Below are 25,662 nucleotides of genomic sequence, written 5' to 3' on the forward strand. Positions count from 1 at the left end.
GATGGTCATTGCCTGGCACTTGTGTGACGTGACTGTTACTTGTCACTTATCAGCCCAAGCCTGGATATTGTCCAGGTCTTGCTGCATGTGGGCACGGACTGCTTCATTATCTGAGGAGTTGCAAATGCAACTAAACACTGTGCAATCATCAGCGAACATCCCCACTTCTGACCTTATGATGGAGGGAAGGTCATTGATGAAAATGGTTGGACCTAAGACACTGCCCTGAGAAACTCCTGCAGCAATGTCCTGGGGCTGAGATGATTTGCCTCCCACTACCATCTTCCTTTGTCTTAGGTATGAATTCAGCCAGTGGAGAGTTTTCCCCCGATCCCCATTGACTTCAATTTTAGAAGGGCTCCTTGATGCCACACTCCATCAAATGCTGCCTTGATGTCAAGGGCAGTCACTCTCTCCTCACCTCTGGAATTCAGCTTTTTTGTCCATGTTTGGATCAAGACTGTAATGAGATCTGGAGTTGAGTGGTCCTGGCGGAACCTAAACTGGGCATCAGTGAGCAGGTTATTGGTGAGTAAGTGCTGCTTGATAGCACTGTTGACGACACCTTCCATCACTTTGCTGATGATTGAGAGTGGACTGATGGGGTGGTAATTGGCTGGGTTGGATTTGCCCTGCTTTTTGTGGACAGGACATACCTGGGTAGTTTTCCACATTGTCGGATAGATGCCAGTGTTGTAGCTGTACTGGAACAGCTTGGCTGGAGGCGCGGCTAGTCCTGGAGCACAAGTCTCCAACACTACAGCCGGGATGTTGTCGAGGCCCATAGCCTTTGCTGTAATTAGTGCGCTCAGCTGTTTTTTGATATCATGTGGAGTGAATCGAATTGGCTGAAGACGGGCTTCTGTGGTGGTGGGGACCTCAGGAGGAGGCCGATATGGATCATCCACTCGGCACTTCTGGCTGAAGACAGCTGTGTACGCTTCGGCCTTGTCTTTTGCACTCACGTGCTGGGCTCTGCCATCATTAAGGATGGGGATATTCATGGAGCCTCCTCCTCCCATTAGTTGTTTAATCGTCCATCATCATTCATGACGAGATGGGACAGGACTACAGAGCTTTGATCTGATCAGTTGGTTGTAGGATCACATAGCTCTGTCTATAGCATGCTGCTTCTGCTGTTTAGCATGCATGTAGTCCTGTGTTGTAGCTTCACCAGGTTGGCACCTCATTTTCAGTTAGGCCTGGTACTGTTCTTGGCGTGCTCTTCTACACTCCTCATGAGGTTACAGATTGTGGTGGCATACAATTCTGCTGCTGCTGATAGCCATGAGGTTACAGATTGTGGTGGCATACAATTCTGCTGCTGCTGATAGCCATGAGGTTACAGATTGTGGTGGAATACAATTCTGCTGCTGCTGATAGCCATGAGGTTACAGATTGTGGTGGAATACAATTCTGCTGCTGCTGATGGCCCACAGCGCCTCATGGATGCCCAGTTTTGAGCTGCTAGATCTGTTCTGAATCTATCATATTTAGCACGGTGGCAGTGCCACACAGCATGGAGGGTGTCCTCAGTGTGAAGACGGGACTTCATCTCCACAAGGACTGTACGGTGGTCACGCCTATCAAAACTGTTATGGAGAGATGCATCTGCGACAGGTAGATTGATGAGGACGAGGTCAAATAGGTTTTTCCGCATCGTATTGGTTCTCTCACCACCTGCTGCAAGCCCAGTTTGGCAGTTATGTCCTTCAGGGATTGTTTACTAGTGGTGTTAGCGAGCCACTCTTGGTGATGGACATTGAAGTCCCCCACCCAGAGTACATTCTGTGCCCTTGCTACTCTCGGTGCTTCTTCCAAGTGGTGTTCAAGATGGAGGAGTACTGATTCATCAGCTGAGGGAGGGCGGTAGGTGGTAACCAGCAAGAGCTTTCCTTGCCCATGCTTGACTTGATGCCATGAGACTGCATGGGGTCCAGAGTCAATGTTGAGGACACCCAGGGCCACTCCCTCCCAACTGTATACCACTGTGCCAACACCCCTGGTGGGTCTGTCCTGCTAGTGGGATGGTGTTGGAGGAGTCTGGGACATTGGCTGATGGTTATGATTCTGTCACACTGTTCTGTCAGGCTGTTACTTGACTAGTACGTGGGACAGCTCCCCCAATTTTGGCACAAGACCCCAGATGTTAGTGCAGTGGAGCTGGATGTGTCTTTGTCATGTCCAAATTCTAGTGCTCCAGTTGCTGCTCCAGCTCCGATCGGCATTGAACCAGTGACCTTGTGGTCCGTCTGGTTTTATTCTCGTTATAATTTTTTGCAGCAGTTTGATGCAACAGAGCTTGCTGGGCCATTTCAGAGGGTATTTAAGAGTCAACCACATCGGTGTAGGTCTGGAGTTACGTTAGGCCTAAGCGGGTAAGGACAGCAGGTTTCCTTCCCTGAAGATCTGTTTAATTAACTGAACTCAAATTCACATTTGAACTTACATCACCGGGTCATTAGTTCAGGATTCTGGATTACTATTCCAGTAACAGAACCACTGTGCTACCGTACCCCTTGGCCCCGAGAGTTGCCAACCCATTCTCTTTTGTAGGGTTTCTCATGGTTACTGTAGTGTTCTGATTTTTTAATTCTCTTTATATGACTGGTTCGCTGTTCTTGCTGCAGATTTCCATGTGTCCTACATTCTCCCAAGTGGCAGTCCTATTGATGGGGGTTTGGCAGGGGCAGGTGGGGTGCTCATATCCACTCAAACTGCGGAAGCACAATCAAGCACTTGATTGTTTTGGACGTACAGTTATGAATCCAGTTTGAATACGGACTGCCCTGGGGCCCAGGAGGGGAGGGAGCTGTGGGACCCGGGACTGCACTGGGGCCCAGGAGGGGAGGGAGCTGTGGGACCCGGGACTGTATTGGGGCCCAGGAGAGGAGGGAGCTGTGGGACCTGGGACTGTATTAGGGCCCAGGAGAGGAGGGAGCTGTGGGACCTGGGACTGTATTGGGGCCCAGGAGAGGAGGGAGCTGTGGGACCCGGGACTGTATTGGGGCCCAGGAGGGGAGGGAGCTGTGGGACCTGGGACTGTATTGGGGCCCAGGAGAGGAGGGAGCTGTGGGACCCGGGACTGTATTGGGGCCCAGGAGGGGAGGGAGCTGTGGGACCTGGGACTGTATTAGGGCCCAGGAGGGGAGGGAGCTGTGGGACCTGGGACTGTATTGGGGCCCAGGAGGGGAGGGAGCTGTGGGACCTGGGACTGTATTGGGGCCCAGGAGAGGAGGGAGCTGTGGGACCCGGGACTGTATTGGGGCCCAGGAGGGGAGGGAGCTGTGGGACCCGGGACTGTATTGGGGCCCAGGAGCGGAGGGAGCTGTGGGACCTGGGACTGTATTAGGGCCCAGGAGGGGAGGGAGCTGTGGGACCTGGGACTGTATTGGGGCCCAGGAGGGGAGGGAGCTGTGGGACCTGGGACTGTATTGGGGCCCAGGAGAGGAGGGAGCTGTGGGACCTGGGACTGTATTGGGGCCCAGGAGGGGAGGGAGCTGTGGGACCCGGGACTGTATTGGGGCCCAGGAGGGGAGGGAGCTGTGGGACCCGGGACTGTATTGGGGCCCAGGAGAGGAGGGAGCTGTGGGACCCGGGACCGTATTGGGGCCCAGGAGAGGAGGGAGCTGTGGGACCTGGGACTGTATTGGGGCCGAGGAGGGGAGGGAGCTGTGGGACCTGGGACTGAATTGGGGCCCAGGAGGGGAGGGAGCTGTGGGACCTGGGACTGTATTGGGGCCCAAGAGGGGAGGGAGCTGTGGGACCTGGGACTGTATTGGGGCCCAGGAGGGGAGGGAGCTGTGGGACCCGGGACTGTATTGGGGCCCAGGAGGGGAGGGAGCTGTGGGACCCGGGACTGTATTGGGGCCCAGGAGAGGAGGGAGCTGTGGGACCCGGGACTGTATTGGGGCCCAGGAGAGGAGGGAGCTGTGGGACCTGGGACTGTATTGGGGCCCAGGAGGGGAGGGAGCTGTGGGACCTGGGACTGTATTGGGGCCCAGGAGGGGAGGGAGCTGTGGGACCTGGGACTGCCCTGGGGCCCAGGAGGGGAGGGAGCTGTGGGACCTGGGACTGCCCTGGGGCCCAGGAGGGGAGGGAGCTGTGGGACCCGGGACTGCCCTGGGGCCCAGGAGGGGAGGGAGCTGTGGGACCCGGGACTGTATTGGGGCCCAGGAGAGGAGGGAGCTGTGGGACCCGGGACTGTATTGGGGCCCAGGAGGGGAGGGAGCTGTGGGACCCGGGACTGTATTGGGGCCCAGGAGAGGAGGGAGCTGTGGGACCCGGGACTGTATTGGGGCCCAGGAGGGGAGGGAGCTGTGGGACCTGGGACTGTATTGGGGCCCAGGAGGGGAGGGAGCTGTGGGACCCGGGACTGTATTGGGGCCCAGGAGGGGAGGGAGCTGTGGGACCTGGGACTGTATTGGGGCCCAGGAGGGGAGGGAGCTGTGGGACCCGGGACTGTATTGGGGCCCAGGAGGGGAGGGAGCTGTGGGACCTGGGACTGTATTGGGGCCCAGGAGGGGAGGGAGCTGTGGGACCCGGGACTGCCCTGGGGCCCAGGAGGGGAGGGAGCTGTGGGACCCGGGACTGCCCTGGGGCCCAGGAGGGGAGGGAGCTGTGGGACCTGGGACTGTATTGGGGCCCAGGAGGGGAGGGAGCTGTGGGACCTGGGACTGTATTGGGGCCCAGGAGGGGAGGGAGCTGTGGGACCCGGGACTGTATTGGGGCCCAGGGGAGGAGGGAGCTGTGGGACCTGGGACTGTATTGGGGCCCAGGAGGGGAGGGAGCTGTGGGACCGGGGACTGTATTGGGGCCCAGGAGGGGAGGGAGCTGTGGGACCTGGGACTGTATTGGGGCCCAGGAGGGGAGGGAGCTGTGGGACCTGGGACTGTATTGGGGCCCAGGAGGGGAGGGAGCTGTGGGACCTGGGACTGTATTGGGGCCCAGGAGGGGAGGGAGCTGTGGGACCGGGGACTGTATTGGGGCCCAGGAGGGGAGGGAGCTGTGGGACCTGGGACTGTATTGGGGCCCATGAGAAGAGGGAGCTGTGGGACCTGGGACTGTATTGGGGCCCAGGAGGGGAGGGAGCTGTGGGACCTGGGACTGTATTGGGGCCCAGGAGGGGAGGGAGCTGTGGGACCCGGAACTGCCCTGGGGCCCAGGAGGGGAGGGAGCTGTGGGACCTGGGACTGTATTGGGGCCCAGGAGGGGAGGGAGCTGTGGGACCTGGGACTGCACTGGGGCCCAGGAGAGGAGGGAGCTGTGGGACCCGGGACTATATTGGGGCCCAGGAGGGGAGGGAGCTGTGGGACCTGGGACTGCACTGGGGCCCAGGAGAGGAGGGAGCTGTGGGACCCGGGACTGTATTGGGGCCCAGGAGGGGAGGGAGCTGTGGGACCTGGGACTGTATTGGGGCCCAGGAGAGGAGGGAGCTGTGGGACCTGGGACTGTATTGGGGCCCAGGAGGGGAGGGAGCTGTGGGACCCGGGACTGTATTGGGGCCCAGGAGGGGAGGGAGCTGTGGGACCTGGGACTGTATTGGGGCACAGGAGAGGAGGGAGCTGTGGGACCCGGGGCTGTATTGGGGCCCAGGAGAAGAGGGATCTGTGGGACCCGGGACTGTATTGGGGCCCAGGAGGGGAGGGAGCTGTGGGACCCGGGACTGTATTGGGGCCCAGGAGAGGAGGGAGCTGTGGGACCCGGGACTGTATTGGGGCCCAGGAGGGGAGGGAGCTGTGGGACCCGGGACTGTATTGGGGCCCAGGAGGGGAGGGAGCTGTGGGACCTGGGACTGTATTAGGGCCCAGGAGAGGAGGGAGCTGTGGGACCTGGGACTGTATTGGGGCCCAGGAGGGGAGGGAGCTGTGGGACCCGGGACTGTATTGGGGCCCAGGAGGGGAGGGAGCTGTGGGACCCGGGACTGTATTGGGGCCCAGGAGGGGAGGGAGCTGTGGGACCCGGGACTGTATTGGGGCCCAGGAGGGGAGGGAGCTGTGGGACCCGGGACTGTATTAGGGCCCAGGAGGGGAGGGAGCTGTGGGACCTGGGACTGTATTGGGGCCCAGGAGGGGAGGGAGCTGTGGGACCTGGGACTGTATTGGGGCCGAGGAGGAGAGGGAGCTGTGGGACCCGGGACTGTATTGGGGCCCAGGAGAGGAGGGAGCTGTGGGACCCGGGACTGTATTGGGGCCCAGGAGAGGAGGGAGCTGTGGGACCCGGGACTGTACTGGGGCCCAGGAGGGGAGGGAGCTGTGGGACCTGGGACTGTATTGGGGCCCAGGAGGGGAGGGAGCTGTGGGACCCGGGACTGTATTGGGGCCCAGGAGAGGAGGGAGCTGTGGGACCTGGGACTGTATTGGGGCCCAGGAGGGGAGGGAGCTGTGGGACCCGGGACTGTACTGGGGCCCAGGAGGGGAGGGAGCTGTGGGACCCGGGACTGTATTGGGGCCCAGGAGAGGAGGGAGCTGTGGGACCTGGGACTGTATTGGGGCCCAGGAGGGGAGGGAGCTGTGGGACCTGGGACTGTATTAGGGCCCAGGAGAGGAGGGAGCTGTGGGACCTGGGACTGTATTAGGGCCCAGGAGGGGAGGGAGCTGTGGGACCCGGGACTGTATTGGGGCCCAGGAGAGGAGGGAGCTGTGGGACCCGGGACTGTATTGGGGCCCAGGAGAGGAGGGAGCTGTGGGACCCGGGACTGTATTAGGGCCCAGGAGAGGAGGGAGCTGTGGGACCCGGGACTGTATTGGGGCCCAGGAGGGGAGGGAGCTGTGGGACCTGGGACTGTATTGGGGCCCAGGAGGGGAGGGAGCTGTGGGACCCGGGACTGTATTGGGGCCCAGGAGAGGAGGGAGCTGTGGGACCTGGGACTGAATTGGGGCCCAGGAGGGGAGGGAGCTGTGGGACCTGGGACTGTATTGGGGCCCAAGAGGGGAGGGAGCTGTGGGACCTGGGACTGTATTGGGGCCCAGGAGGGGAGGGAGCTGTGGGACCCGGGACTGTATTGGGGCCCAGGAGGGGAGGGAGCTGTGGGACCCGGGACTGTATTGGGGCCCAGGAGAGGAGGGAGCTGTGGGACCCGGGACTGTATTGGGGCCCAGGAGAGGAGGGAGCTGTGGGACCTGGGACTGTATTGGGGCCCAGGAGGGGAGGGAGCTGTGGGACCTGGGACTGTATTGGGGCCCAGGAGGGGAGGGAGCTGTGGGACCTGGGACTGCCCTGGGGCCCAGGAGGGGAGGGAGCTGTGGGACCTGGGACTGCCCTGGGGCCCAGGAGGGGAGGGAGCTGTGGGACCCGGGACTGCCCTGGGGCCCAGGAGGGGAGGGAGCTGTGGGACCCGGGACTGTATTGGGGCCCAGGAGAGGAGGGAGCTGTGGGACCCGGGACTGTATTGGGGCCCAGGAGGGGAGGGAGCTGTGGGACCCGGGACTGTATTGGGGCCCAGGAGAGGAGGGAGCTGTGGGACCCGGGACTGTATTGGGGCCCAGGAGGGGAGGGAGCTGTGGGACCTGGGACTGTATTGGGGCCCAGGAGGGGAGGGAGCTGTGGGACCCGGGACTGTATTGGGGCCCAGGAGGGGAGGGAGCTGTGGGACCCGGGACTGTATTGGGGCCCAGGAGGGGAGGGAGCTGTGGGACCCGGGACTGTATTGGGGCCCAGGAGGGGAGGGAGCTGTGGGACCTGGGACTGTATTGGGGCCCAGGAGGGGAGGGAGCTGTGGGACCCGGGACTGCCCTGGGGCCCAGGAGGGGAGGGAGCTGTGGGACCCGGGACTGCCCTGGGGCCCAGGAGGGGAGGGAGCTGTGGGACCTGGGACTGTATTGGGGCCCAGGAGGGGAGGGAGCTGTGGGACCTGGGACTGTATTGGGGCCCAGGAGGGGAGGGAGCTGTGGGACCCGGGACTGTATTGGGGCCCAGGGGAGGAGGGAGCTGTGGGACCTGGGACTGTATTGGGGCCCAGGAGGGGAGGGAGCTGTGGGACCGGGGACTGTATTGGGGCCCAGGAGGGGAGGGAGCTGTGGGACCTGGGACTGTATTGGGGCCCAGGAGGGGAGGGAGCTGTGGGACCTGGGACTGTATTGGGGCCCAGGAGGGGAGGGAGCTGTGGGACCTGGGACTGTATTGGGGCCCAGGAGGGGAGGGAGCTGTGGGGCCCAGGAGGGGAGGGAGCTGTGGGACCTGGGACTGTATTGGGGCCCATGAGAAGAGGGAGCTGTGGGACCTGGGACTGTATTGGGGCCCAGGAGGGGAGGGAGCTGTGGGACCTGGGACTGTATTGGGGCCCAGGAGGGGAGGGAGCTGTGGGACCCGGGACTGCCCTGGGGCCCAGGAGGGGAGGGAGCTGTGGGACCTGGGACTGTATTGGGGCCCAGGAGGGGAGGGAGCTGTGGGACCTGGGACTGCACTGGGGCCCAGGAGAGGAGGGAGCTGTGGGACCCGGGACTATATTGGGGCCCAGGAGGGGAGGGAGCTGTGGGACCTGGGACTGCACTGGGGCCCAGGAGAGGAGGGAGCTGTGGGACCCGGGACTGTATTGGGGCCCAGGAGGGGAGGGAGCTGTGGGACCTGGGACTGTATTGGGGCCCAGGAGAGGAGGGAGCTGTGGGACCTGGGACTGTATTGGGGCCCAGGAGGGGAGGGAGCTGTGGGACCCGGGACTGTATTGGGGCCCAGGAGGGGAGGGAGCTGTGGGACCTGGGACTGTATTGGGGCCCAGGAGAGGAGGGAGCTGTGGGACCCAGGGCTGTATTGGGGCCCAGGAGAAGAGGGATCTGTGGGACCCGGGACTGTATTGGGGCCCAGGAGGGGAGGGAGCTGTGGGACCCGGGACTGTATTGGGGCCCAGGAGAGGAGGGAGCTGTGGGACCCGGGACTGTATTGGGGCCCAGGAGGGGAGGGAGCTGTGGGACCCGGGACTGTATTGGGGCCCAGGAGGGGAGGGAGCTGTGGGACCCGGGACTGTATTGGGGCCCAGGAGGGGAGGGAGCTGTGGGACCTGGGACTGTATTGGGGCCCAGGAGAGGAGGGAGCTGTGGGACCTGGGACTGTATTGGGGCCCAGGAGGGGAGGGAGCTGTGGGACCTGGGACTGTATTGGGGCCCAGGAGGGGAGGGAGCTGTGGGACCTGGGACTGTATTGGGGCCCAGGAGGGGAGGGAGCTGTGGGACCCGGGACTGTATTGGGGCCCAGGAGGGGAGGGAGCTGTGGGACCTGGGACTGCACTGGGGCCCAGGAGAGGAGGGAGCTGTGGGACCCGGGACTGTATTGGGGCCCAGGAGGGGAGGGAGCTGTGGGACCTGGGACTGTATTGGGGCCCAGGAGAGGAGGGAGCTGTGGGACCCGGGACTGTATTGGGGCCCAGGAGAAGAGGGATCTGTGGGACCCGGGACTGTATTGGGGCCCAGGAGGGGAGGGAGCTGTGGGACCCGGGACTGTATTGGGGCCCAGGAGGGGAGGGAGCTGTGGGACCTGGGACTGTATTGGGGCCCAGGAGGGGAGAGAGCTGTGGGACCCGGGACTGTATTGGGGCCCAGGAGGGGAGGGAGCTGTGGGACCTGGGACTATTGGGGCCCAGGAGGGGAGGGAGCTGTGGGACCCGGGACTGTATTGGGGCCCAGGAGAGGAGGGAGCTGTGGGACCCGGGACTGTATTGGGGCCCAGGAGGGGAGGGAGCTGTGGGACCCGGGACTGTATTGGGGCCCAGGAGAGGAGGGAGCTGTGGGACCCGGGACTGTATTGGGGCCCAGGAGAGGAGGGAGCTGTGGGACCCGGGACTGTATTGGGGCCCAGGAGGGGAGGGAGCTGTGGGACCTGGGACTGTATTGGGGCCCAGGAGGGGAGGGAGCTGTGGGACCCGGGACTGTATTGGGGCCCAGGAGGGGAGGGAGCTGTGGGACCCGGGACTGTATTAGGGCCCAGGAGGGGAGGGAGCTGTGGGACCCGGGACTGTATTGGGGCCCAGGAGGGGAGGGAGCTGTGGGACCTGGGACTGTATTGGGGCCGAGGAGGAGAGGGAGCTGTGGGACCCGGGACTGTATTGGGGCCCAGGAGAGGAGGGAGCTGTGGGACCCGGGACTGTATTGGGGCCCAGGAGAGGAGGGAGCTGTGGGACCCGGGACTGTACTGGGGCCCAGGAGGGGAGGGAGCTGTGGGACCTGGGACTGTATTGGGGCCCAGGAGGGGAGGGAGCTGTGGGACCCGGGACTGTATTGGGGCCCAGGAGAGGAGGGAGCTGTGGGACCTGGGACTGTATTGGGGCCCAGGAGGGGAGGGAGCTGTGGGACCCGGGACTGTACTGGGGCCCAGGAGGGGAGGGAGCTGTGGGACCCGGGACTGTATTGGGGCCCAGGAGAGGAGGGAGCTGTGGGACCTGGGACTGTATTGGGGCCCAGGAGGGGAGGGAGCTGTGGGACCTGGGACTGTATTAGGGCCCAGGAGAGGAGGGAGCTGTGGGACCTGGGACTGTATTAGGGCCCAGGAGGGGAGGGAGCTGTGGGACCCGGGACTGTATTGGGGCCCAGGAGAGGAGGGAGCTGTGGGACCCGGGACTGTATTGGGGCCCAGGAGAGGAGGGAGCTGTGGGACCCGGGACTGTATTAGGGCCCAGGAGAGGAGGGAGCTGTGGGACCCGGGACTGTATTGGGGCCCAGGAGAGGAGGGAGCTGTGGGACCCGGGACTGTATTAGGGCCCAGGAGAGGAGGGAGCTGTGGGACCCGGGACTGTATTGGGGCCCAGGAGAGGAGGGAGCTGTGGGACCTGGGACTGTATTAGGGCCCAGGAGGGGAGGGAGCTGTGGGACCCGGGACTGTATTGGGGCCCAGGAGAGGAGGGAGCTGTGGGACCTGGGACTGTATTGGGGCCCAGGAGAGGAGGGAGCTGTGGGACCCGGGACTGTATTGGGGCCCAGGAGAGGAGGGAGCTGTGGGACCCGGGACTGCCCTGGGGCCCAGGAGGGGAGGGAGCTGTGGGACCTGGGACTGTATTGGGGCCCAGGAGAGGAGGGAGCTGTGGGACCTGGGACTGTATTGGGGCCCAGGAGGGGAGGGAGCTGTGGGACCCGGGACTGTATTGGGGCCCAGGAGGGGAGGGAGCTGTGGGACCCGGGACTGTATTAGGGCCCAGGAGAGGAGGGAGCTGTGGGACCTGGGACTGTATTAGGGCCCAGGAGAGGAGGGAGCTGTGGGAACTGGGACTGTATTAGGGCCCAGGAGAGGAGGGAGCTGTGGGACCTGGGACTGCACTGGGGCCCAGGAGAGGAGGGAGCTGTGGGACCTGGGACTGTATTGGGGCCCAGGAGGGGAGGGAGCTGTGGGACCCGGGACTGTATTGGGGCCCAGAAGAGGAGGGAGCTGTGGGACCTGGGACTGTATTGGGGCCCAGGAGGGGAGGGAGCTGTGGGACCCGGGACTGTATTGGGGCCCAGAAGAGGAGGGAGCTGTGGGACCTGGGACTGCACTGGGGCCCAGGAGAAGAGGGAGCTGTGGGACCTGGGACTGTATTGGGGCCCAGGAGAGGAGGGAGCTGTGGGACCCGGGAATGTATTGGGGCCTAGGAGAGGAGGGAGCTGTGGGACCTGGGACTGCACTGGGGCCCAGGAGAAGAGGGATCTGTGGGACCTGGGACTGTATTGGGGCCCAGGAGGGGAGGGAGCTGTGGGACCCGGGACTTTATTGGGGCCCAGGAGAGGAGGGAGCTGTGGGACCCGGGACTGTATTGGGGCCCAGGAGGGGAGGGAGCTGTGGGACCTGGGACTGTATTGGGGCCAAGGAGGGGAGGGAGCTGTGGGACCTGGGACTGTATTGGGGCCCAGGAGAGGAGGGAGCTGTGGGACCTGGGACTGTATTTGTGAGCAGTGGGATGCAAGACTGCATTGGGGAGCCAGGGAGAGGGAGCAGCAGGACGTCGTACTGAAACTGGGAGTCGAGAGGCAGAGAAGAGCATTAGCTGGAGTGATGGCTTTGACCAGAGTCTGGTTTGAGGAGGGAGCAACTTGCTGGAACACTGGCTGGAGTTGGGGCCAAGTGGAAGAGAGCGGCTGTGTTATCACCTGATGCCAAGTACTGTCGAGCAGGAGGCACTGGATAATGATCCAGGTCCATGTGCTGAAGCCAACTGTAGTGCTCCAATTGCTGCTTCAGCACGGACCAGGGTCGAACCAGTGATCTTGTGGCCTATCCAGCTCGGTGTCACACCAGCTGAAAGGATTCCAGTCCCGGTGTAATGTTTACGAATTGGTGTTTGACTTTTACTAATTTTACCATGTTTTCACAATAATTTGACACGTATGTTTGCAGTTTTCGAATGTCCTACGAGCTGACTGATCTGTTCCCTGCTAGGCAACTGTGTTGGAAGAGATGCCACCGTTCCCTGAGAGGGAATCGTCAATACTTAACAAGCTGAAAAAGAAGAAGGGAACCAGCACCCTGACTGACCTGGAGGAGGCTAAAAAGGAGCGGATTTCTGATGTTAATGGCGGCTCCGAACCCACTGTGGTGAACACCAACACCCTGGTATGTGGCTCAGTACGGTTTAATTGACGGGCTGTGTCATAGTAATGGGCTCTGGTATGTAACAACAGTGTCATACAGTGGGGTCGTACCCTGGCGCTTTTCCAATAGAACTAGTCTCTGAAACCATTACAGATTGATGGCAAGGAAGTCTCGTTTCTCTGCGGGGTATAAGGATCCTACGTGAACTTAAGTTGACCACGTCAACACTGTGCCGAGGGGCTGTGGGCCACTACAGCACTAATGAGAATCTCGTTCTGAATTGCTGATGTGGAAGTAAACTGAGAGTAGGATGACTGATAGGAACAGCTACTCTTCTGAGTCTGGGCTGATGCACATTGTTGAGACAGTGTAGAGGGAGCTTTACTCTGTATCTAACCCGTGGTGTACCTGCCCCGGGAGTGTTTGATGGGACAGTGTAGAGGGAGCTTTACTCTGTATCTAACCCGTGCTGTACCTGCCCTGGGAGTGTTTGATGGGACAGTGTAGAGGGAGCTTTACTCTGTATCTAACCCATGCTGTGCCTGCCCTGGGAGTGTTTGATGGGACAGTGTAGAGGGAGCTTTACTCTGTATCTGACCCGTGCTGTACCTGCCCTGGGAGTGTTTGATGGGACAGTGTAGAGGGAGCTTTACTCTGTATCTAACCCATGCTGTACCTGCCCTGGGAGTGTTTGATGGGACAGTGTAGAGGGAGCTTTACTCTGTATCTAACCCGTGCTGTGCCTGCCCTGGGAGTGTTTGATGGGACAGTGTAGAGGGAGCTTTACCCTGTATCTAACCCGTGCTGTACCTGCCCTGGGAGTGTTTGATGGGACAGTGTAGAGGGAGCTTTACTGTGTATCTAACCCATGCTGTGCCTGCCCTGGGAGTGTTTGATGGGACAGTGTAGAGGGAGCTTTACTCTGTATCTAACCCGTGCTGTACCTGCCCTGAGAGTGTTTGATGGGACAGTGTAGAGGGAGCTTTACTCTGTATCTAACCCGTGCTGTACCTGCCCTGGGAGTGTTTGATGGGACAGTGTAGAGGGAGCTTTACTCTGTATCTAACCCGTGCTGTACCTGCCCTGGGAGTGTTTGATGGGACAGTGTAGAGGGAGCTTTACTCTGTATCTAACCCATGCTGTGCCTGCCCTGGGAGTGTTTGATGGGACAGTGTAGAGGGAGCTTTACTCTGTATCTAACCTGTGGTGTACCTGCCCCGGGAGAGTTTGATGGGACAGTGTAGAGGGAGCTTTACTCTGTATCTAACCCGTGGTGTACCTGCCCCGGGAGTGTTTGATGGGACAGTGTAGAGGGAGCTTTACTCTGTATCTGAAATAAGAATGTTTGCATATTTATTTCTCAGTCTCTTGGGGATCTTACATGACTATCTTATAATGCCAGCTTGACTCTGCTCTCCTTATACTTGTGGTTAACTTGTTTAACTGGTTTCCCTTGTGCTATTAGAACAGCCCCCAACCTCGATCTCGTGAGCTTCTGACTCTGCAGTTGGCTGCTATGAACAGACCTCGTCCCAGCTCTCACCAGTACTCTCCTCACTCACCAGCTCCCCCTTTCCTTGACCCGGGAGCACATCTGTTCACGTTCGAGGTTCTCTTCAAGTTTTGTTACAGCATGAACTTTACAGTAACCTGGTCGACTAGCTGGGTTTTGTCTGACCGACTCTAACACAAACTGCCGAGAATAAAACTATTTTCGGGGAATGCCATTGGGATCATTGTTAATGCTACTAAGGTGGTCCAGACCATGTGATGCATGTTGCCTGTTTTGTGCTTGCTGTGTTTAAGAAATAAGATGAACTGCTGGCCTTTCAGCCGGTAGCACTCTTGCTTTGAGTCTGAAGGTTGTGGGTTTGAGCCCCATTCCAGGACTTGAGCTGACACCTTAATGCATTATTGAGAAAGTGCAGCACTGTCTGAGATGCCATCTTTTGGATGAAATGTTAAACCGAGACCCCATCTGATTGTTCATGTGGATGTTAAGGATCCCATGGCTCTATTTGAAGAGGAGCAGGGAGTTTTCCTGGTGTCCTGATCAACATTCCTCTCTTAATCAAGATCAAAAAAAGCAGTTTATCTGGCCATTTAATAATTTGCTAATTATGGGATCCTACTGTGCACAGATTGGCTGCCACATTTGCCTACTTAACACTGGTGATTATTTATACGTGAAACTCTTTTGAGAGAGGGGAAAGGGCGCTGTATACAAGCCTTTGAAACTGGCGTGTTTCATTTGAGCAGTTTGTTGTGCTTTGCAACTGTAAAAACCTTTCCCAGTTTCTCTCTTCAAACAGAGGGAGTTTTCTGTAAGGTTCTGTTATAATTTTCATTGTGTTTCTTTTACAGGCCTCCCCTTCCCCGCCTGCTGACCTTCTGAGTCTCGGAGCAGCCCATTTGGTGAATTCAGCCTCCTCGCATCCGTCTACAGGTGGATTATTGGTGGACATGTTCTCGGACATGAGCTCTGGGGTCACCTTGCAGATGCCCGTTGCTGAAGACAACTCTGTGAGGTACCTGGTCACGAGCACGCGCTGAATTACCGGTATTCTGGGTTGAAAGCTACTTGCCCCGCACCGCACACCTTATTTCTGAAGTTAAGCACTCAACGATGAAAAACCACTCGCGCACACTGCTTTTCATCTTACCTTTGAACCAGTAAATGCACATAAAGGTTAAAGTTCACATGCATTCGCTACGTGAATATTGAGTATTAAGATCAGGCCCAACGACGGTATCTATTACTCATATTTTATTCACTAACCAGAAATGCAATTAGCCTGGTCTAGGCTCATGTGAAGAATAGCCACTTTGGGTAAAGTCCTGAAGGGCACTGACACCTGGAGCCGTACTCCGGTGGAGTCGGTGCCAACGTTACTTCTAAGCTGCACGCGTGCGTGGCTGCCCAACAATCGGGAAGGAACCGCGCAGGCTGCTTACAAGCTGTTCCCTCTAAGATACCACGTGTGCGCGGCCACACAACAAATTTAAAGGTACCGCGCACAAAAATCTTTTTAGAGGGAACCTTGGTCAGCGCCCTCAAGCAAGGAGAGAGAGGGAATAGAATCCATGTTAAAACACTGAGTCAGTGCTGTGGATGGTCAGGGAAGAAGGGAAAAGCTGCAGTATTCTGCCTTGTGTCACCATCCCTAGGACTGGAAACCTGTGGTCTGGCCCACAAGGGCACCTGTGCTGGAAGTCCCATCAATGTAAATCTGACGTCTTTTCCAAAGTTCACTATCCTCCAAATGGTTTATTAGAAACGAGGAAAAAGGTTTTTTCTTGCAGGATGTGGTACAGATCTCTCTCGATCTCTCTCTCTCTCTTCCCACTCTCCATTTTCTCTTTTTCAGGTTTGTTTGTAAAAATAACGGCGTCTTATTTGAGAACCAACTTTTACAGATTGGTCTGAAATCTGAATTTAGGCAGAACTTGGGTAAGTTTCTTTAGTTTCTCCCCCTTTCTCCTTACCCCCCATCACCCCAACCACCCCCCCCCCCCCCCACCCTCCCACTGTGCTGCCTAGTGAGTTTCCCTGCCATGTCCGGTTCTCCTATATGATTTGAGCCTGACTGAAGTGCATACTTGGATTAAATGCTGGAATTACATGGCAGGTGTAGCAACATCTAAAGAGAAGGGACTGGTGAACCATTCACTACACCTCGTGATGCACTGGTGTGGAGCAGCATGAAGTGCTGGTTGTCAGGTGCTGACTGACCTGCTGTGCATTGCCAGCATTTTCTGGAGTTATTTCAGATTGCAGCCTTTACAGTTCATTATTATTTCGTATTTTACCCCAAGAAAATAAGTGACCCTGTGATGCTCACAGGTCGCTGCTATTACCTGGCTCCAGTGACGTGTCTGTTGAAGCAGTGAGAGCGGGTTTTCAGTTGTAAGGTTGTTTAAATGACACCTACCACAGTTTTGCCAGCTGTCGATGATTTGGGTAAGATTGATAGCACATCACAGAGTGACGCTGGTATGTTAAGGGCACCCTTGTGACCCCAGCTGGTGTATCCAGTGAGTAGCTGAGTTGGATGGGCCTGGAAGCTCCATGTTCCATCTGGGTCTGTTGCGATTCAGCTGTTGCCAGCTGAGACGCGAGATGAGGTGTTTCCCCATTGTCTTTGGGCGAGGGACGGGGTGAAACGCTCCCATTGCCGATCCAGCGACCACTGCTGAAAGTGGCAGTGTGTGGATGTCGAGACAGGATTGGATCAGGTTTGGCTGTGATGCCTCCAGTGGTTCAATAGCCTGCCAATGCTCACTGTCTGGACTTGTATGTGAACAAATGGCCATTTGGGCTCCTGGAACTGTACCCTCAGCATCTTCAGGACTAGAGAGGGAACACAATCAACATTAAAAAGGGAGAAACCTGCTTATTGCAGGATGCTTAAAGTAGAACATACATAAGTGGCAAGTAACATTCGTGCTACAGAAGTGCCAGGCAATGAGTATCTCCAACAAGCAAGAGTCTAACCACCTCCCCTTAACATTCAATGGCATTACCTTCGTCGAGCCCTCCACCATCAACATCCTGGGGGTCACCATTGACCAGAAATGAGTATCTCCAACAAGCGAGAGTCTAACCACCTCCCCTTGACATTCATTGGCATTACCATCGCCGAATCCCCCGCTATCAACATCCTGGGGGGTCACCATTAACCAGAAACTTAACTGGACCAGCCACATAAATACTGTGGCTAAAAGAGCAGGTCAGAAGCTAGGTATTCTATGGCGAGTGTCTCACCTCCTGACTCCCCAAAGCCTTTCCACCATCTACAAGGCACAAGTAAGGAGAGTGATGGAATAATCTCCACTTGCCTGGAGGAGTGCAGCTCCAACAACACTCGAAGCTCGACACCATGCAGGACAAAGCAGCCCGCTTGATTGGCACCCCATCCACCACCTTAAACATTCACTCCCTCCACCACTGGCGTACCGTGGCTGCAGTGTGTACCATCTACAAGATGCACTGCAGCAACTCGCCAAGGCTTCTTCGGCAGCACCTCCCAAACCCGCGACCTCTGCCATCTAGAAGGACAAGGGCAGCAGGCACATGGGAACACCACCACCTCCAGGTTCCCCTCCAAGTGATGCACCATGCTGACTTAGAAATATATCGCCGATCCTTCATCGTCACTGGGTCAAAATCCTCGAACTCCCTCCCTAACAGCACTGTGGGAGTACCTTCACCACACGGACTGCAGCGGTTCAAGAAAGGGGCTCGCCATCACCTTCTTGAGGGCAATTAGGGATGGGCAATAAATGCTGGCCTTGCCAGCGACACCCACATCCCATGAATGAATTATTTTAAAAAAAATAATTCAATCAGTACGTTCGTCCACTGATAACAGCTCAGCTGTTGTCAGCCGCTGGCTACTTCAGATGAGGCATCCACTGATTGCACGAGCTGATCGGGAGCAGATATTAAATCCCAGTCCATTTCCAACCCAGTGCTAAACTAAAACTCTCTCTCTAGTGCTGTTCTCCTGCAATATGGATTGCGGGATGACCTGGAAGTGTTCGGGGTCATAGAAGCATGTGTGTTTTGAACCCAGAGTCACAAGTTGAGAAATACGGTGAGCTTCCAGTACAGGAAACTCTCGTTTAAACGGCACCTAAATATCCGGAATTCTTTCTTAACCGGCAAAATTCTCAGTCCGAAAACAGCACCTCAATAACCGGCAATGTTGCCGAGTCCGAGTCTCCCGCGGTGGCCGAGTTAGTCAGTGGGGGTAGTTCTCCAAACTGCCACTACTCGGCTTCTTGGCGCTGTTGGAAGTCCGAAACACCTCAATAACAGGAGTCTGACTCTTTGTTAAAAATAGCCGTGGTAGATAACCCTCTCCGTCATCCGGAACGTTTAATCAACCGGCACACCCCGGGTCTCGTCGGTGCCGGATACCAAAGAGTTTCCTGTAATTTGGTGCAGAGTTGAATGGGGGGGTGGGGACGGCGGTTGTGTGAAGTGTGTCTGCTAACGCAGCCTCTGTTACTGTCTGCAGGTCGAATGTACGTTTTTTATGGAAACAAGACTTCTGCTCAGTTTGTCAGTTTCGCCTCAGCGGTTGTCTGCCCCGAAAACCTTACAGCTCATATCCTTTTATGTGAAACCATTTGCTTGAAAGCAGAGGCTGGCCTGCGAGCTTGCTAATTGATGGAATGCTTTTGTTGATCGTTCTGTTCAGTAACTGTTGAGAGCCGTTACCTACAGGATGCATTGTTTCCATTTAAGTCCGCTGCAGATTATCTGAAGCTGCAGTGATTGGAGGTGGTGGCCTAAGTTCTTGGCCAATGGGTTGCAGATTGAAATGCGCAGTAGCTCTGCTTGTCTTGTGACTTGGAAAAGTGCATGGTTATGGGCCAATGGGTTTCCTTGTCTCTCTCCTCCCAAAATATGTGCTATACTGTATTTCCCAGCCTGAAGGAAGGTAGGTACCCTTCCCTGCAAACCAGCAGCTGCACGAGAACAGTCTAGCTGATTTGTGTGTGTGTCTCCCCGCATTGGGACAGCTGCTTGCTGTCTCCCTGTAGTTTCTGGTTAAGGTTGTTAACTTGCTCCCCTGGGGGATTGTTTCTGCTGCTCACCTCCTGATCAAAAGGGAGTGGCACTGCACTGGCCAGTCTTCATGTGTCAAAGGATCTCAGCAGGCTATTGTCTAGGGAATGAGGCATCACAGCTGAGCTTGATCCTGACCTCAACACACACGCAGAAGCAGGGAGGAGGGCATGGGCAGGGAAAAGGAGGGTGTGGGCGGGGAGGAGGAGGACGAATGCGGGGAGGAGGAGGGTATGGGCGGGAGGAGGAGGAGGAGGAGGGCATGGGCGAGGAGGAGGAGGGCATGGGCGAGGAGGAGGAGGGCATGGGCGAGGAGGAGGAGGGCATGGGCGAGGAGGAGGAGGGCATGGGCGGGGAGGAGGAGGAGGGCAATGGGCGAGGAGGAGGAGGGCATGGGCGGGGAGGAGGAGGGCATGGGCGGGGAGGAGGAGGAGGGCATGGGGTGGGGAGGAAGAGGAGGAGGAGGGCATGGGCGGGGAGGAGGAGGGCATGGGCGGGGAGGAGGAGGAGGAGGAGGGCATGGGCGGGGAGGAGGAGGAGGAGGAGGGCAATGGGCAGGGCGAGGAGGAGGATCCCCCCCCCAAACACACACACACTCTTTTCCCCCCCCCCCCCCCCCACACACACTCTTTCCCCCCCCCCCCCCACACACACTCTTTCCCCCCCCCCCCCCCCACACACACACACACACACACTTCCCCCCCCGCCCCCCCCACACACACCCGTTTCAGCAGTGATCACCGGGTGGCAATCGGGCAAAAAAATTCCTGTAGCCACTTGAATTTAAATGCGGGTCATGTTTTTGCTCTGTAGTCTGTCACCATATCATGTTTCTCATACATTGTCATACACTTCACCCTCAATGAATCAGATACTGGATCACTTAATTTTAAATCCAGCTCCACCATCAGCATGGACAGACTCAGTTTAATGTCTAATCTGAAAGCCAGCATTGCTGACCCTGCAGCACTTCATCAGTACTGCACTCCGCTGTCATTCTAGTCATGGGCTGGGTCTCGAACCTGCAGTCTTCTGTCTGACAGGCAATGGGCCAGAAATTGGTGAACGGGGCTTGCAGCCCCGTATTTACACTTACCCGCGCGCTACTGCCCGATCAGCTCCAGGGACGCCTGGAATTGGTGGTTTCCAGAAGAAGAATCCCGGGCAGCGTATGACGTCACGCCGCCCAGGAGTGCAGCCAGCGCGAAACCAGGAGCGTGCAGTGCAAGTGAGACACGCCCCTTGAGGTCTCAGTTTCACTGGACACGCCCCCAATGTTTCTGTCAAGCTGCTAAGCATTTTTACATGCAAAGCAGCAGTTTAAATAGGTTTTTGGAAGTTTTTTGAAGATTTTGGTAACTTTTATAAACTTTTTTAAATGTTTACATTATTTTGAGTAATCTGAAGTAGTTTTAAAGAGAATTAAAGCAATTTAAAGACTTTTAAAAGCCCTAAAAGAATTTTTTAAATTCCATTTATTTATTTAGCAATGTCGTCGTCATATGTGTCTTCACACTGTTTCCCTTTGGGGAACTGTATGAAGTGGCGGAAGGATTTATGGCCATGATTAACGCTCATCTTCCGTGACCGTAACCATCTTTGAACCAGGCATTAGGGCGGTTAGTCCGATGGCGGGAGGGTTTTACGGGCTCCCACAAGCTATACAAGGAGGGGGGGCCACCCACACCCACGGACGCAAATATCCCACTGGATGTCAACCCAGAATTTAGAGCCGGAGCTCCGACTCCACTTGCCGGGACTGTCTGGAGCGGGGTTCGAAACCCTACGCTGATCTGGCCCAGCGGCGGGGATCCTACCGCTATGACAAAGGACCAATCCGATTAGCAACGTGAAATGGCAGCATAGGGCTCCAGTCACGGGGAGGGAAAAGGCACAGGAAACATATGGGTTGTCACCTTTTGTGCGGAGTGGGCCTTTTGCGTAGCAGTAAGCATCCCCGCCGCTGGGCCAGAAGGAGTAGGGTTTTGAACCCCACTCCAGACAGTCCCGGCAAGTGGAGTCGGAGTTCCAACTTTAAATTCTGGGTGGACATCCAGCGGGATACTTGCGTCCGTGGGTGTTGGTGGCCCCCCCCCCCCCCCCCCCCCCCCTCAGATGGGTTGTGGGAGCCCGTAAAAGCCTCCCGCCATAGGACTAACCACCCTAATGGCTGGTTCAAAGATGGTTACGGTCACGGAATGAGCGTTAATCACGGCCATAAATCCTTCCACCACTTCATACAGTTCCCCAAAGGGAACAGTGTGAGGATACGTACGATGATGACCTCTTGCGCAATGCACCTCCTTGGACCCTCAGTCGCAGATGCGAGGGGGCAAGTCGTGCAATTGTTAAATTTTTCATTTTATTGACATGTAAAATGTTGGCCCAGTAATTCCCTTCCAACTGCGCGAGTACGGTCGGGGTACTTACGCATCTGGCCGGATGAAATGCCGGTTTTCAGCATGCACAGTGCTTTTGGGGAAAACTGGCATTTCCTGTCCTCTGAACGAAGGGGTTCAGAGGCAGAACGCGTGCGACTGCACAGGCAGCGCGTGCGCAGTATAATTCGCCGCTTTCATTACTGCTTTCAGTGAGGTCAAGTCCTTACAACTTACACATGAAAAAAGCACGGGTACAGTTGCTCCAGAGGCTGCGGAGGAAGATATTTCTTATCGTGGAGCTTCTGAAAGTATGTATGTCTGTATATATTCCTTTGCGTGTTATGTATATATTCCTTTACTTATGTGTATGAATGTATTACTTAATTATGACTTTCAGAGAAAGTAACTTATTGGAAAATCATAATTAAAAACATACATTCATACACATTAGTAAAGGAATATAAAACATACATACATATACGTAAAGGAATATATGTGGACATACATACGTAACTCATTCTCACATTCCATTCACACAGCCACAATTGCTCCTTCTACCTACCGTTCTGAAAACCCTTTTTTTTAAAAAATAAAAAAATAAAAATTTAACTTTAAAACTTACTTAAAATTTCTTAAAATAACTTCCCTCCCTTTCCCAAACAAAAATATTGCATTTCAGAAGCTCCACGATAAAATGTTTCTTCCTCCGCAGCCAATGAACCACTTTACACTTGCTTTTTTCAAGTGTAACTTCTGAGGACTTACCCTCACGGATTTCATGAATGAAATCTACGAAGTTCACTGCGCAAGCGCTGCCTGTGCAGTCGCACGCGCTCGAGGTCTGGAAATGCCGGCGTTCCCCGCATGTGCTGTTCATGCTGAACGCCGGCATTTCCAACGGCCAGATGCGTGAGTATCCCGAGCGCACTCACGCCTTTGGCCGCGAATTTCTGGCCCATTGTGTCATCAACTGAGCCAAATTGACCATTAATAGTTACTGAGACTCCTGTGGACGCCACAAGTAAAACTGATTTCCCCTTCATAGCCCAGGGATGGTGAGACCATTAGTAGTGCCCCAACTACTGTCCTGGCTAACGCCAATCACCTCAGCATAGGCCAGGCACAGAAATCAGCACAGCTCCCCTCTTACCACCCGAGCCTTTGGAAGAGGAGGGAACAGATTCGTGTTCTTGTAAAAACAAAAGGCTTTATATAGTGGGTTCAGTCCATGACAATCAATCATCTATATTTGTAAGTTTAAAGAATGCTGGTCACATGTTGCACAATTTAATGGAAATGACATTGAGATACTGAATGGAGCTTCGCATTGAGCTCTCTGCTGATTCGGCCATCCCTTGAACCCACCTGCCCTGTTATTCAGAAATTTAGCCTTGTTTTGGTCCCCAGCTACACCCCTACGAGTTGACCATGTCAAACTCGCTGTGCAACTCCCAAGATTTATTTCAAAGTGGATTGATTCACTTCATTCTGAACAGCAGTGTCTTCACTGTGACCAGGTCTTCATGCTTGATGCCTTCTGACGTGTGAATCCATGAAACAATCGGATGAAGTCTGCTTCCTAAGGAGAGTGAGAATGATGACGGGCTGGGCAGATTGAAGTGAGAAGCAATAAATGAGAGCCAGAAAGTCAAATGTTCAGGCTGCACTGAAGCACAAAGCCAAGTACACATCCTTAATTGAGGAAATCAAGCACAGCTTTGAGATTGAATGCTTGTACGTGGCCTGTGACTTTGGTATTGGCAAGCAGTGGCTTTGTCAGAGCAGTCAGCTGTGGCTCACTGGGTAGCACACTCGCCTCGGAGTCTGAAGGTTGTGGGTTGAGCACACAAAACTGGGTTGACACTCCAGTGCAGTGCTGAGTGAGTGCTGCACTGTTGGAAGTGCCGTCTTTCAGATGTGATGTTAAACCGAGGCCCCGTCTGCTCTCTCAGGTGGACGTAAAAGATCCCATGGCACTATTTTGAAGAAGAGCAGGGGAGTTATCTCCGGTGTCCTGGCCAGTATTTATCCCTCAATCAGCATCACTAAAACAGTTTATCTGGTCATTATAACATTGTTTGTGGAACCTTGCTGTGTGTAAATTGGCTGCCGTGTTTCCTACATTACAACAGTGACTCTACTTCAGAAGTACTTAATTGGCTGTAAAGCACATTGAGATGTCTGGTGGTCATGAAAGGCTCTATATAAATGCAAGTCTTTTTTTTCTTTGATGAGCCTGTGGGATGAGTGTGCTGGTCAGTGAGAGGCTGTGATCTTCACTGAGCCACTGGGGAAAGGTCGCTTCATTTTCATCACAGCCCCAGTAAGCTGATCAATCCACTAAAGTTTGCCAGTTTTAACCAGTCCCTTAGGAGAGCGACTCAGTGGAGCTGAACAGATACAAAAAAAAATACATAAATATAAGATACACATATATTCACTCAGTGTACGATCGTTTGCTTAACTATCTTCTGCACAACTGAATGTTCAAACCAAGCCTGTCGATCCCACTGTTGAAGGTGGTGCCCAAATTCAACAGGTGCTGAACATCGAGTGCATCTCTGACTTTGTCGAGGCGCCGATCCTCAACATCCAGTTCAGGTACATGCCTTTTGTAAAGTAATCTTCAAACTGAATTTGTATCAGGTGGGGTGGGAAAGGGTTGCTGCCATTGTCCTCTCACCTTCCTCTTCTGCTTTCATTCAAAGCAGACATGGCGAAGTACTCCAGAACATCTCTGTCAAGCTGCCCATCACTTTGAATAAGTTTTTCCAGCCCACAGATATGTCGTCTGAGGATTTCTTTCGACGATGGAAACAGCTAAGCAGGTAAAAGCCATTCCACTCTGAATATTACAGCAGAATTGGGCAGTGAAGTGCTGAGGGTGTAGCAGTTTTAAGCCTAGAACGAGCCTTGGATGAACACATATCTAAGCATTCTCTGTTGAAAGATAATGAGCTCCCACATGTTCATGAACACATTGCCTAACGTGGTATTTGGCCAGGTGGACCCCTCTGGTCATGGCTCACCATCAGCTGATCTCAGCTGGGCCAATGATGAGGACCCTGCAATTGCCCACAGTGAATCCTGGGCAAGGGAAAGGAGAAATCAGACAAGGTTTCAGCTATTGGTCACTATCCAGCTGTCGTGGATGGCGGGTTTTAACTCAATTGTGATGTGCTCCATGTTCAAATAAACAATGTTTAATTGTCTCGGCTCACATGTGAAGGATGATCAGTGCCATAGAACCCTGCTCCTGCAAGGAGTCAGTGGAGAGGGGGTTGGGGATTAAGACACATTTATTTTCCATTCCATCCTGATGGTCCCTCTGGCCTCTCTCTCTCTGATGACCTGCCTGGCCTGCAGCTTTGCTATGACTGGGAAGGTATTGATCCCAAACTGCTGGTTTCACCTTGAGCTTTGCTGCAGCAGGTTCACTCCTGCTCTTACTCTCAAGTAGCAACGTATCAAAGCCTGACTAAAATCTCCTCCCACAGTCCATGTACACTCTCCCCTACCATGGACTCCACCCACCCATTCAATCTCCTCCCACAGCCCATGTACACTCTCCCCTATCATGGACTCCACCCACCCATTCAATCTCCTCCCACAGCCCATGTACACTCTCCCCTACCATGGACTCCACCCACCCATTCAATCTCCTCCCACAGCCCATGTACACTCTCCCCTATCATGGACTCCACCCACCCATTCAATCTCCTCCCACAGCCCATGTACACTCCCCCCTATCATGGACTCTACCCACCCATTCAATCTCCTCCCACAGCCCATGTACACTCTTCCCTATCATGGACCCCACCCACCCATTCAATCTCCTCCCACAGCCCATGTACACTCTCCCCTATCATGGACTCCACCCACCCATTCAATCTCCTCCCACAGCCCATGTACACTCCCCCCTATCATGGACTCCACCCACCCATTCAATCTCCTCCCACAGCCCATGTACACTCTCCCCTACCATGGACTCCACCCACCCATTCAATCTCCTCCCACAGCCCATGTTCACTCTCCCCTATCATGGACTCTACCCACCCATTCAATCTCCTCCCACAGCCCATGTACACTCTCCCCTATCATGGACTCTACCCACCCATTCAATCTCCTCCCACAGCCCATGTACACTCTCCCCTATCATGGACTCTCCCCACCCATTCAATCTCCTCCCACAGCCCATGTACACTCTCCCCTATC

General features: G+C 55.8%; 1 protein-coding gene across 4 annotated transcripts in view; it reads left to right on the forward strand.

The window, feature by feature from the left end:
• The window catches only part of LOC147106526 (AP-2 complex subunit alpha-2-like), a 148,788-nt gene that overhangs the window by 103,964 nt on the left and 19,162 nt on the right, over positions 1–25,662 (forward strand). For 3 of the 4 annotated variants that reach the window (XM_086007485.1, XM_086007483.1, XM_086007486.1), the window contains 7 exons: positions 12,337–12,510; positions 13,955–14,098; positions 14,854–15,017; positions 15,858–15,940; positions 18,513–18,601; positions 23,924–24,048; positions 24,159–24,275. In XM_086007485.1, the coding sequence (XP_085863611.1) occupies positions 12,337–12,510; positions 13,955–14,098; positions 14,854–15,017; positions 15,858–15,940; positions 18,513–18,601; positions 23,924–24,048; positions 24,159–24,275 (896 nt within the window). The remainder of the gene's footprint in view (positions 1–12,336; positions 12,511–13,954; positions 14,099–14,853; positions 15,018–15,857; positions 15,941–18,512; positions 18,602–23,923; positions 24,049–24,158; positions 24,276–25,662) is intronic. The other variant, XM_086007484.1, reaches the window with a different exon arrangement.

This window comes from Somniosus microcephalus, chromosome 15, assembly GCF_052327205.1.
Source record: "Somniosus microcephalus isolate GS21.2 chromosome 15, FLI_Smic_1.0, whole genome shotgun sequence".
In the NCBI taxonomy this organism is placed as follows: Eukaryota; Metazoa; Chordata; class Chondrichthyes; order Squaliformes; family Somniosidae; genus Somniosus; species Somniosus microcephalus.